The 14,589-nt window shown below is 34.1% G+C and overlaps 1 protein-coding gene across 1 annotated transcript in view; it reads left to right on the forward strand.

Moving 5' to 3' along the window:
• Positions 1-14,589, forward strand: part of KCNH7 (potassium voltage-gated channel subfamily H member 7) — a 235,055-nt gene that overhangs the window by 136,414 nt on the left and 84,052 nt on the right. The window contains exon 3 of the mRNA XM_005152651.4: positions 3,962-4,121. Coding sequence (XP_005152708.2) covers positions 3,962-4,121 — 160 coding nt within the window. The remainder of the gene's footprint in view (positions 1-3,961; positions 4,122-14,589) is intronic.

The raw sequence follows: 14,589 nt of genomic DNA on the forward strand, positions 1-14,589 counted from the left end.
TCTCACCCTCAATCTTATACAAGCAAAAATGCCTATGGTTTGCAAAGTTACCTACACTGTTCTACTTGTAGGTTGCAGCAGTAAAAAGTTATCATAATCCTAGAAAACTCTAGTAGAAAGTCAACTTGTCCATAAGTTTATATATGCACACAGAGAACATACTCATCATCTTTCTTTATATAGCCTTAGTCAGTTGTCCACAGCAGCTCTGTTACCAAAATGTAGCTGAGAATTCATAAATGCTTTGGTGCAAAATATGTTGGAACCAGTCTCAGTCCCAGTGAAGGCAGTCCTTAAATTTGGACTAAGGTAGGGAAGTCTGAATCTTTTAATTGTGAAAAGCAGATAGTAACTGTCAGACTCATTCAGGGCAACAGTGCTGCAGAGCCATCCTGTAGAACCATGGTGGATTTTCAAGAATCTCTATTGCGTGAAACGTGCGGCTTCTGCAGAATTAGGACAATTGTCTAAATGCCATACTGTCTCATTTTCAGAGATCCTTTGAGCTTGGCATATGTAATGGCCTGTGAAAATTTTGTTCCCAGGAAAGCTGAGTCAAAATAGTTGCTTGGGATGTGTCATTTCTCAAAGTTTCTTGACAGAATTTTTTATACGGGAATGGAGGATCCTTAATTTGGAATGTCTTTACTGTTTTCTCCCAGTTGCTTATAAAGGAAGATACTACAATTCAAATAAATTACTAAAGCTGTATCTAGAAGATACAGCCTGATAAAAATCTTTCCTAAAATCACTGGAAAGGTGAATAGAGCCAGAATGAACCAGACGATCAGTTTGATGTGCCTACTTTGTACTGCATTCATGAAGCAAGTCAATTTTAAACACTATGCAGCCACATATTTAAACAGGCTTCCCTTCACCAGAATTGCCAAATGGTGCAATATATCCTTATATAACACTAACATATCTTAAATCTTTATTTCTTAAATATTTATTGACATGTATGCATTTAGGTGGTTATTTGTTTCACACCAGCCTCTCTGGTCTTGTGAAAATCACACTGTTGAATGCATATCTATAGAATCATGACTGCACAGCATTAGGGGACCGGAGTCTTTTCTTCACATATGGATGTTTTGCCACTTATTTAACTAGGTGAAACAGTAGGCTTTAAAATGGCAGAGACAAAAGAAAACAATCCCTTATAGCCACAGAACTCAAGCTGACAAGAAAATATCCAGCTTTTCTCTTTATCATCTTCAATGATGATAACAAGAGAGCACAACAGGTATATTTCAATACTATTTCTCAATGGTAGCCTTTAGAAAATCCAGATATATTCCTGGATATTGAATCTATTAATTATAAAGATATAATTATTCTGTTTATTCATTCACTTGCCCTGTTCCATTACATGAGAGATGCAAACTCCTGAAACCTCATTACAATTTTCATTGCTCATCAGAAACATTTCTTACTCTTGATAGAGACAAAACAGGGAAAATATGCTGTGTGCAATGAAGAGCAGTGGAATGCCAGAGTGTAAATACCAGATAAGATTATTTATAAACTACCTACTTGTTAATATTTCTTTATTGCCATCAACTACAACTCTGAGCTTATAGTTTCAATTTGATAGTATTCTTTCTTTGCATCCAAATCTTATTCTTCAGTCAGCCGAAGATCTTCCTTGTTATTTTGTATTTTGTGTTTCTTAATTGCCATTTCTATAGAGATAAATAGATACTGATAAATGCATAGCAGATAAAAGTTTCAGTACTGAAGACAAACAACAGTGACTATGACAGGCATTGTATTTTGGTTAATTGTGGAATTCCAATTCCAGTAATTCACACAAAGTAAATATTTTATGCCTCTTACAAAGTCTAGATGTCTTGGAAAAACTTCAGGTTAACGAACTACACTGGACTCATTCATTAACCTGCTGGTGTAGCTGGTCTTCAAAGGAACTCTGCTGTATGATACCAGATATGAATCTTTCCCATTTTTTTGTTCCCAAAATATTTCTATATCCAGCTTAAATTTTTAACCCTGTGCTCTTTTTGCCCCATTCTTAAGCTGTAGACTGACAAACAGCTTCGGCATCTCCCCAGAGATATGAATCTGTACCTCCAGTACAAAAGAGGTTTTTAAATACTTGAGGGCGGAATGTTCTACATAAATGGGAGATAGTGTCATTACTTAGCACTGTGGGAACCATTTCAAAAGCTGAAAAAGAGCAGGAAAGTTTTTAACAAAGCCCTTGTGATCCTCATTTGCAAAAACAAATAAATATTTGATCTGCTGGAGTCCAGTGTTCTTCAAAGCCAGGTGTGCTTCAGCTTAGCTCCACTTCCAGTCCTTTGTGTTTGAGGAATAGTGCCTCAACCTATAAATCTGCATTTCAAAACATAGCCTATATCATAAACCAGTATTTCCTTCCAAACAAATCAATAAATATAATTTTGACTGTTTAAACTCAAAATGTATTTTTATAAGTTAGCTAAAACCACAAATATTATTTCTAAATTCTTTTCAGACCCTCTGTTTAAGCAGTCTATGTTGCAATGCTTGGCCTGCAGCACTTCTGTTTTTAGCTCTAATGGAACAGTCTTAAATTGCTTATTTTCTGTTTACTAAAGTCATTGAGCTTGTAACCATGGCAACTGTGGCAAGTGCCACAGCTTAACTGTTTTATTAAATGGATTGAAGGTACAGCTGCAAAACTTGAAAGGCCAGCATGTCGATTTTATACATAGCTCAAAGTGGCATATATAACACATTATAGCAAGTACTGTATTAAATATGAGGAGCCAGAATCTGATCTTGGTTATAACAATATAAATCTTTACTATCTCTCTCCTCAACAAGAAAAAAAAAGTAAAAAAAAAAAAAAAAGAAATAAATTATTCTTGTGTAACCCAGATCAGGATCTGTTTTTGTCAAATTGCACAGCCTGTCAAGTTTCAGTGATTACTGCATTTGAATGCATAAATTGCAGATGATGTACATTAAACTAGTCCCTAGTTATCATGGAAAAACATTATCTCACAGTTGTGTTTGCATGAAGCTTTTAGCGCATTATTGTATTGCTTATAGCATTCACATTATTTTTGGAACAACTATGTTCTGTTATGTTAATAGGAGGAATTAAATCAAAACTAATGACTCTGTCAAATTAAACTTCTTAAGAGTTATACTGGAAGAATTAACACAAAGAATTTTTAAATCTCTAATTAGGCATTTGAAGAACACCCTGAGTACAGAGTTGTTGAGAAATTACACCTTCTGTTCATTTCAGTGTAAGTTGGGTATGCTCCATATACATGAAAACTAGGGTACCTTTATATTCATACTACAAATTGTATATAACAGTTAAGTCAAATACTTCTGAAGATTACTGAAAATTGTTACCACAGTGTAGAAGTCTTTTGTGAGAGAATATAAAAGCCCACGGGATCAGATAAGAAATATAACTTTTAACAAAAACTTAAAACATTATACAGCCCCCAAAAGAGAATAAAGGGAGTTGAGAGTTAAAATAAGGATAGTGATATATTTACACCCATAAATATTTAATGCATGATTCATCCTGTTGTAATAGAATAAAAAGCTTGAAGAATGTGTGACATTTGGAAGAATGGGGTTCTGCTTTCTTCACTACTGTTGTGTTTGGAACAGTGTTTGCATTGCTACTTTTGGTGTTATAAATGTCTCCAGATCACAAGTGTGCCTATCTAGATACTCCCAGTGAATGAAAAACAAAAAATAAAATTGACATTTTAAAGGAGAAATCTTTTAGAAGAGCTAATAATTATCAAAAGATGTATTTCTTTCTGTGAATATATTCCTGTTTAAATTAAAGTATATTGTGTGTCATGTTCAGTTAATAAATTTAAAGAAATATTCTTCACTAACTGTTGGTGTAACTGGAATTACTGGAGTGAAAAAAAAATAATGAAGTTTTCTTTCATTTATGTTTTTTTTTTTTCTCCATTTGTAGGATCTACCTTCATTTGCAACACCCACATAATTCCAGTGAAAAATCAAGAGGGAGTAGCAATGATGTTTATTATTAACTTTGAGTATGTTACAGATGAAGAGAATATGGTATCTCCTGAGAAGTGCAAGCCAATATTGCCATCCAAACTTGTAAATCGTAAGTTTTTAAAAGTTGTCAGTTCTCTACTTACCTCTGCTCTTAGCTGGGACAGCACTTAACCAGGGCAATAATGATACCAGAGAAACTATGCAGTTCACATTGCCTGATTCATTTCACATAGAATTCAAAACAATAATCAGTTAAATATAGCAAACCTGTTGTAATGTTGGCAAGATAATCTATCAAATCTTTGGTAGCACTAACAGCACAGATCTTGTGAGTACTACTAGGAAATGTAAAATCATTAAAACATTTCAGAGAAATACATTACCCTTGACAAAAATTATTGTGACTGGAAAATTGAAAAAAAAAAAATCATGATGATACTGCCCAAATATTTCACCTTAGCTTATTGAGAATTGAATATTTCTATCTTCCTTTCTGATTAAAAATAGTTGGTGGAGTGTGTGATAAAATAAGACTAGAAAATATAAATCAAGTGGAAAAACAAGGCATAATTAAACATTCTGATTTTACTAATTGAAGTATTTAAATTGCCTTGAAAGATGTGGGGGTTTTGGTTATACAGAAAAGGCTTTTGTTTCAGCTCTACTCTGGAACATTAAGTATTGTCAAAATCAGACAACTCTGCACAAAACAAAGTCGACTTTTTACACAGATACACTGTGCAGCCTTCTGTCACACTATCTGCAGAATGTGTGCTCTTTTCCTGACCTTCACTTTGCGTAGAAACAGGACATGATCCTTCTGCTTTGCATCTGCACTCACATAATTGCTCCCACTACAAGATTTCCCAGGACATATTCCCATTTGTACAAGCTCTTAGTAAAGCACAGCATGCTCTTATGGTGAGCATTAACACTCTCCTCTGGCTGGCTCAGCAACAGCTGGAAAATACCTTTTCACAATGTAATAATCTTTAATGTTAGTACGATAAAAGGGACCTGGAACCTAAGCTGCTGATTGTTATATCAACACTTCGGCTTTCTCTAGATAGGAGACAAAGACCAGTATGATCTTCACTGCAAGCAGCAATGGGAGAATTTTCCCAATGTAAGCACTGTGCTACCTGAAGTGATGACATGCTATATTATTTTTCCTGCTAGCTGTGTTGAGAAGACTATAAGTAGGAAGCCTGGACCTGTGCATATAACACCACTACCAGGTTCTTTCCGATAAAAGCAGTCTTTGCCATTCTTCATAATCTGGACATTCTGCACTATATCTTCTGGGCAATATGCACAGGATATCATTCAAAGCCCTGTGACTTTTGAAAAAACACCTAAAGTCCTTCCATCATTCACATTTTTAAAAAGTTGCAATGCATTTCTATGACTAATTAGGATACTAAAGAATATTGTTTTCATTAAGCATGAAGAGAGAGTTCTGACTGAATCACTCCAGATGGGCCAAAGTCCTTCCTCGTATGTCTGTATAACCCTGTAACGGCAGTCAATATAAGACTGTGGAAAAGAAAATTCCCATTATCGGAAATTAGCAGTCTACAGATAATTATTGTTCACCAAATATCACATGATTTCAAAGAGCCTTTGCAAATATTCTTTACAATATGTATTTAAAATCTTGTGCTTTTATACTTTATTTTCTTATTCTGTTTTGCAAGGGGGGGGGTGTTGGTTTGTTTGGGTTTTTTTTTATTGGGTTTTTTTTAATAACCAATACAGAAGTATTTTCAATTTTTCTTGAGATGTAAAGAACACATTTTTATTTTTCTAATAAAGTTATTGGAAAAAAAATTGCTAAGGATTCTCAGAACAATAATAAAATTCCATCAGAAAAAGAATTATAAAATAAGTATCAAGTAAACCCCACTTATACTCTCTTTATTTCAGGACGCCATGATTTTGTGAATTTTGAACATTTTACTTCCTAGTATTAAAAAAAAATAAAAAATTGTTGAGCTGTTCCATGCTTAATATGGTTTATTTTATTATTCACAAAGTAGAAGGTAAAATACCAACTGGGGGGAGAAGAGCTTTTTGTCCTGAAAAAGAGCTGCTATATGTGAAACATCACTGTACATTTTCAAGTGTTGTCACTTGCCATATTTTAAAGTGAAAAGCCACTAGAGAGGACATCTGCAAAAAAAAGCACTTAGTCAGAACATCCTCTCTTGGTTTATAGTATTTACGCCTGACATAGACAGGATTTCCTTGCTGAGAGTTCTTGAAAAATGAATAGCTGGGGCTCCAAGCTAAGTGCATAATAGAGAAGGATCAAGGTGCAAAAGGAGGCAAAGACAGGTGACTTGAATCATTTTCCTGCTATTGGATACAGCCAGATGCCAGAAACTGGCAGAAACTAGAGCAGGCAAATGGCTGCTCTTACTCCTACCTAGTTGCTTATGGTTTCAGAGCAGACTGTTGTGTGGGCAGGATGGGAAGAATGGTGATACAAAATATGCTCCAAAGCCCAGAATTCTTCTTGGCAGAGAGAATTCTCAAGAAAGAGGACAACCTGTGCAAAAAAATGCAGAAATAACTGCAAGATATTGCTTACAATCCAATGGTAGATTTGAATTACAAAAACAACTCAACCAACTAACCAAACAAGCAAAAGCCTTGAAATTTAGAAAAGGCAGAGAGAGACCAAAAAAAAACAAAAGTCACAAAAAGGTGTACTGTTTACCAGAAAAAACATGTTTTTAAATCATGTTCTCACCACAAGGCAAATAGCAGATCATCTAGGAAGAAGTTAGTTTTTCCTCGTTTTACTTTATTTGGAACATACGTCACCAGGTAAAGCAAGTGATCTTTTTTCATTGGATCACACACAAAATGGACAGTGATGGGGACTGGTTCATAGGAGAAGTCAGGGAGAAGCAAAGAAACAAAATCCCTTCAAACCCAGCACCAATTTAGTGGATAAAAATATAGAGAACCAGCCATATAGCAAATGCAATACATATCTGATAAACAACCAAGCAATAGCTAATGACAAAAGACAAAAGATTTCAGATCACATTACCGTCTACTACCTCAAAGGACATAGAACAAGAGAAATTTCTTCCAATCTCCTCAGATGAAGTTTTCTCATATTAAAGTGTATTTTTAACATTAGTGCAAATAAAAATGACCGAGTCAGGTTGCAGGAGAGAAGACCAAAAAGTGAATACGAAACAAAAAGTTTATAGTTATATTCCTGACCCTAGAAAATTATGACACTTCCATAGTGTCATTCTTCCTCTAATTGATTTATTAAGAGTTGACATCAAATTTATTAAGTGCAACTTTTAAAAATCTTTCCTTTTTGTAAAAGCATCTATACTGCTAGCTGTACAAACAGTTTTGAATAACATTGCTTGCCACATTGCTCCTCATGACTGAAATCTAACACAGTGTAAGAAAAGAAGGATTTCATGCTGCCCATAGCATTCTAAGCATACAAAAGGGATTCCAAACTGTAAAAGGTCTGAGGGCCCTCTGAAGAAATTAAAGACCTACAGAAGGCAACTGAAATTTGCTAAGTTATGCTCAGAAACTACATTTAGTTCTGGATAGGCAGAAAATGAAAAAGTTACCAGCCGAATACTGACAAATCTTTAAACAGTGTTTGTAAACTCTTTAGGACAGGAAGCCTGTCTTCTTTTTATGTACCATTATGATGGCTAACACAGCTAGGTTTTGATTCTGCATTGGACTTGGCAGATTATGATAATAATGGGTTATTAAAAAAAACCCCAACAGTACGCTGCCAGGAATTTAATGACCACATTTGAGTATAAATACAGTTCTTTCTAGTCTGGTGCTTAAGAGCTCCTATCTTATACACACCAAAAAGCTGAATATGCAGTAATATGAAAAGTGAAGATACTGACTTCACAATGGCAGTGTAAAAATCTTTTCAGCCGATGCTTTTGTACCATTTATTCTTCTCTGAAAGAATTTGTCATCAGTTCTCTGTGGCAGTCCGACTAGTTTGACTATAATCAAATAGCTAAATTTTGGAAAATCCTAGCATGCACCAAATCTGTAAAGAACTACTAAGTCACAGCCAACTGATTTTTCATTCTTTTCTGTTTCACTGCTTTTGCTGCGATTTCCCACAATTCTATTTTTTAATGTATGACATTTTACTAGTAAAACAAAGGAAGCATTTGTTCAAATATAACTCTTTTTGGGAAAAAAAATCCCCAGACATTTGTAGTATCTTTTCATTTAATCTTCTAACTAAGTCTATTTAATATTATGCCTCTTCCATCTTCATATTCCGAGAGATGAGGAAATGTCTTCCGTAAGCACTTATTCCATGGCTGGATAGCATCGTCTTCTCCAATGAGGATGTGTTTGTACAATGTGCAGTTAAAGTGAGATTTATAGAAAGTAATTTTTGCTACAGTTGTCCATTCATAATCCAATCACTCTTTCTAAATTTTGTCTCATTTCCAGATATGAGAATTCTATTCAGTCTTATTTTAAGTCTTTTCTAATAAGTTTGCTTTTTACACTGCCTTTTCTCAGATTATGTAAATGTTTTATAATTCCAGAAATTAATTTCTGTACTCAAAGATGAAAACACTTAATAACTTTACCCCATTTCACTTCATCTTTGAAATGCTTAAAGAGAGAAATACCTGTTTTTTCAAGTGGAATGATTTTTGTTTAGTATATTAAAGTGTTTAAATCAAAAGCTTTAACCTACATAAGCCCTAAAAATGGATTTTACTCATGTTGTAGCAGTTCTTATGGACTGTTCTCTGCCACATCTGATAAAATAGTAACTTTTGCTTGATTGTTACTATGATGATAAAAAATTATTCCCAAAATTGTTGTTCATAAGTTTTCATGAATCTAATAGTTTGCCAGAGTTGTATAAAATGTTTAACTCCAACTGAAATAATACATAAATAATTTATATCTAGCAAGACAAAAAAAGAACTCCTTCCTGTTAGACTCACTGAAAAATACTAAATTAAGAAGAGATGTGATTTTATACTGGTTTAGCAAAAAACTATGTGAGCACTACTGAGTTATAATTTAAATTTGTATATAGTAACAGTTGCCAACTAAAATAGGAGTTCCTGTACAATGTGTCGTACAGACTTCATTAAACTCTTTATCATAAAATGTTAAGCTACTATAACTTCTGCATATAAATATGCCTTTTAAATTATCTACTGAGGAAAGGGAATGTAAGTGTCCAGTTTTATTCCCAAATCTGTCAAGCATTCCAATCTGACATGTTCATCTACTCCACTAATTTGATGATGAATTTTTACATAAATTTACAGAATGAGTAGTATGAATTAGTAGTTGCTATTGGCACCTGATTCTCTTTTTCAGAGCTGTCAAATACTTTGTGCCTGTAAAGCTAGTAACTGTAAAATATCAACATTAATCATAACACAGAATGTACACAGAGAAAATAAGCAGCCATTTTACACTGACAGAAAGTCATAGATTTGAGGATAGTGACTTCAATATGAAGAACGTAACTGCACATTTTCTAGTCAAAGTAGACCATTTGTAGGGTTCTAATGTACACATGCAGAAGATGAGAAGAATCTCTCAGAACTTTAGTTCTGATTTGTCTTCAAAGACTTGGTTTTTTACTGACCTATAAGTGCTTTTTCTAACATTTATTCAAGTCCTGTCTGAACCAAAACTCCTATTAATATGTAGGCTAAAATAGCTAAAGCCAGATGAGGCAACTTTATCAGAGGGTTTATTCTATTAACTTCAAAACATTATGACTAGCTAGAAGTACTAACCTATAAGCTAATACTGGTTCCCAAACTCAGTGTTCATTATCTCATGGGAGAAAGACCAAAAGTTATTTGATTAAGCATATAATTGCATTCTGCCAGAGAGGGATATTTGAGGATTGTCTTATCATTTCCTCACTTCAAAAATCTATGAGACTATTAAAGACACCCTCTAATAATTTCTCAGGTTTCTTCCTCTCAAGGAAATGAAAGGATGTTTTACATCCAATAAACATGTACTTTTTGGTTAAGGTTCAAACAAAATGAGCAGGCTAATAATATTCTTAAAATAGCTAAAAACCTTCCAAGCAGTAAGATTTTTTAAGGTGCTTACAGTTTAACAAGTTTGCCTCTCTCCTGGTCCCAGAAATGGAGTTATATTTTAGGATTAGAGATCACTGAATCCACTGAAGTTACAAATAAAACAAGTATATCTGAAATGAAAATCAGGCCTTTAAATCAAAGAGTTAACTCAATAAATAGCATTTGTTTTCCTCTGTGGGGAGCACTTTGCCATATAAGTAAGCATAGCACTTTAGTGAGAGGCAAGCATATATTGTTTTCTAAACATATCTGGAAAGCAATGTTGTCATGAAATACTGTATATCATTTGAGGCATACAAGTTTACCACATAGAACATGACATGTATAAGCAATAGTAATCCCCTGACTTCACCCAAAAAGTAATGAGGAATCTGTTCAAAGTCTTATTTTTAGCTGCACCACAGGGAGCAAATTCATCACAAGTGAGGGCTAGTCAAGAAAAATTGTGTCCAGGAGGACAAAGGTTTCTAACTAGCCAACCAGCAGAATGGTTCTGACAACCCTAGTGTCAATATTTGTATTTGTCTGCAAGGTAAATTACAGTGAATGCTAGGTAAACTGAGACTGTGTTGAACTCTTAGCACAGGAATATAGCCAAAAAGCAATTACCAGTAAAAGACAGAAGAACTTCTGTCTCACTTTCAGTGCTCCACAAACACCTAACAGCCTAATTAACAGAAAAGCCATTAAGATAAATGAATTCTATTAGTCATATTTTACAGACAGAAATACAAGTGGCTATATTTCTGTTTCCTCATGATGGTTACTGTTGGGGCTCAGATTAGAAAGGAAGCCTCCCTGGATTCTGTTCAACCACTGTAATTAGCTGTTTGCATTACAGCTTCTCCCAGCCAGGATCACAGAGCTACTGCACTATATCTTGTACAAACATTCAGTAAAAAAGGCAATCTCTGCTTAAAGAGATTATAAACCCAGAAGAGGAATTGACCAAGCTTTCAATCATATTCAGTGGAGATGAATTGTGCACATCGAGCAGGATAAGGAACACAAACTGACAATACTTTGAATATGCAGAGACCCTGCAAATTTTCCTTTTTCTGTTTAAATAAATACATAGCAAGTATGAAAAGTAAGTATGATAAAGAGTCTTAGATTGAACTAGATACAGAAGATTTCTTCCAGTCCTATACTTTTATTAATTTTTAAGAGATCTCCTATCCACCTGCTCTTTTCAGGCCATTTAAAACAAGTGTGTTCTGTGAGGTAGCTTGAAGGCTAGGATAATGATTTTGAAAAGTCATTCTGCATTATAATACATGCCCTCAGGAAAGCATAAAGGCAGTGAGTTTTACATTATTCTCTGACAGATGAGACATATGTCTTTATTATTCATAATAAGGACCAGCACAGAGAACTTAACACAGTTGTGCACTTCTGAAACTGAGTTAGAGATTTTAACCTTGAAGAGGGGGAAATCAAAGCAATCAAGCTCTCTCAGGCTTAGACAAAGAGGACTCTAATAGGAAGCAGGAAAATAATAATTAAATGGATTTAAGCAGCTTTCAGATGGACACTGGTCATAAGGAGCATATTTTGTTATTTATATTACTGAACAGGGAGTAGACATATTTTAGGGCAAGCAAATAAAATAGATGTATAGATAAAAATAAGGGGATTTACTACCACTGCATCTCATTTCTCAGGCATAGATTCCTACCATTATTACTTGATTATATTAAAAAGTGTAACACCCAGGCAACTTAAACATTTCAAAGACCTGAAAGCAATTGGCAGAGATGTATAATCTGAGTTCTTCCCATAAGGTCATGAAATAAGTGAGCCTTATCAGGAATATGGGAGTTCTCTAATGTCATACTCTGAACAAGTGTCAGTGAATAGTCTGTTCTTAAGGAGATCATGAATTCTTCAACTTTTCAATAAGTTTCTTCCAAACAAAATTGGCATTTCTTAGCAAAGAAATTATCACTAAGAAATTGGAAGAGGTTCCATTTCATGAGAAATGGCATGTTAGTCTGGATACACCTTTAGTTTTCTGCCTGAAATATAAGCCAACTTTAAAACTCGGCAATTGGAAACATATATTGATCTATGCAACAAAATCGGTAATTATCAAAGTACTTCTTAATGGAATAGTTATTAAATTTGCCAAATAAAAAGGCAATGCACTTTTAGAACAATCCTTCTGCAGATCACGTACATTGTATATGAACACAAGCTACCTGAATTTGCTTCTAAAATGTGTCGAAATTTTACATTCTACCAACTTTTCTTAATAGTCTGTGTATTTTTGAATCTGTGTCTTTTTAAGCTAAAGCCTTTTGTAAATCTAGTTTAATTGTATTTCAGATGGTAACAACCTTTCGAGTGGCTCTTCTTCAGGTAAATCTATCTTCTAAAATTCTGTCTACTAAAGTCCTTTTATTGCTTTGTTCTGGTTCTATTATTTCAAGATCTCATTACATTTTATATAACTCTAGAAGACTGCAAGTCAAAATATGGCTCTTGCTCCCACTCTCTGAATACTTATTTCTTCAAAATTATAGATATTACAGCAAAACTATTAAATTTAGTACAATTATATGACATATAAAATCCAAATGTAGTGATGCTTTTCAGCTTATTATCACTGAAAGTTCTTGTATGCAGAGCATAAAAAAAAATTCAATCAATATGAGACAAAACACACTGCAGAATTCGGTGCCGTTATACAAATTCAGTGTTAAAACATAAAGATGACTTCTCCAGGCTTCCTGTCTCAGACAAAAACAATATTATTTTATTCTATGAAGCCTGGCAACCTAGGTGATGAAGGGTTGAGAATTTCTTGAGAATTTGTTTTCATAGATGGAATTACTTCTTTTCGAACTACCAAAAACCCCACCATATTCTCAGCAAGACAGTAAAATACTGATACCCATTTTTTTCTGCATATAATATTTGTTGTAATGCTTGCTATTTTATTTCATTACAGTTATTTACCTTTTTTTTCTTTTCCACTTGTGATTATGTCTAAGAAATAAAAATTCAAGAGGTAAAGTCTCTTTTTAAAGGGACCAAAAATTTTTTTTCTTATGGCTTTTTCACAAAAACACTGTAACTCCTATAATCTTAACATAACAAACAAGATTCAATGAAGTAATATCTCTATCAACAAATGGGAAGAAAACCAGACAGGTAAATGTACAGGTTCATATTAACATCCAAGGATATAACCATTCTGTCTTTTGAGGGAGACCCTGAGAACGTTGTTCAGACTAAATGCACTGGTCAACCACACACAGCATAGCCCTATCTCCAGCCCTAGACTTCATTCCCTTCCTTTCATGTTTTGATAGGCTGCCTCAGAGGCTTATGTGTAGACAGAAAGATCTGGAACCATATTATTCTCTTAGCTGTTCTCCTCTTAGGAGAAGCATAGCACAAAAATGTGCCATCACCAGCACAGAGATAAAACCACTTACTCACTTATAAGGGAACATAAAGATTGCTGTTACTGATAAAACTCAAGTGCAACCTTAAATTTCAGATAAAATGAGAAGAACTGAAATGCCAAAATTAGACCATATCAGAAGATTAAGAAAAAAGTGTGCATGCAGTATCTGAGAATTACAAATTCAAACTTATAAAGTTAATAATTGGATATACCTTCCCTTTCCTGTCTGAAAAGAATTAAAATTATTTCATAACCATATCATAATTTTCATAATCTTACAAAGCAAGAAAATGACCCGCTTATATATGCTTCTCTGTATTTGGGGGGAAAGAACTGAAACAAACCACCCCTCAATTGGCCCTTGCTGTAATTCTTTGTCCTAAGACCAGCTGAGCCCAGACAGAATATAAGGCAGTATCACTTGCCTCAGTGTTTGCATACAGTACATGGAAGTATTTGCTGCTATTTTAGACTGTCACCATTTAGGGATTCCATTTCTCAAAAGCAATTGTTTCATTCAATCTGTTGCATGAGCTGTTAGATGGTATTTCCAAGTCTTTGAGAAGCAATTTAGTAATTGCCTGTGTCTATATTTCTGATAAACTAGATCCTGAAATTCCCTGACAGTAGACATTCAGTTGTCAGAAAACTGTCAGCAAAGAGCGGACTAGTGCCTCCTTTGTGAATGTAATTTTGCTCATTGTTTGGGGAAGTTTCAGAACAAAAGTATTGTTGAATTAACCCATGCTTTGGAGGATAGTCTGCCCTAATCAACCTGCTTTACATGCCCTTGTCAAGGAAAACTATCTCTGTCTAGAATAAGTTGATATTTCTGAATATATGTGTTGTATTCTTTAATCTTATATACTAAAAAGGTAATATGTTTTATACTAAAAAATTAGTAGTATTTTATATTATAACCAATCCAGTCATCCACTGTGATAAAACTATCTAAGACTTGACTTTCTGCAACATTCTACCACGGTTAACAGGTTGTACTGGTACATGGGCAGTTCAGAGTGTGGGTTAATTTTCAACCTAGAA

This window comes from Melopsittacus undulatus, chromosome 8 (assembly GCF_012275295.1).
Source record: "Melopsittacus undulatus isolate bMelUnd1 chromosome 8, bMelUnd1.mat.Z, whole genome shotgun sequence".
Lineage (NCBI taxonomy): Eukaryota > Metazoa > Chordata > Aves > Psittaciformes > Psittaculidae > Melopsittacus > Melopsittacus undulatus.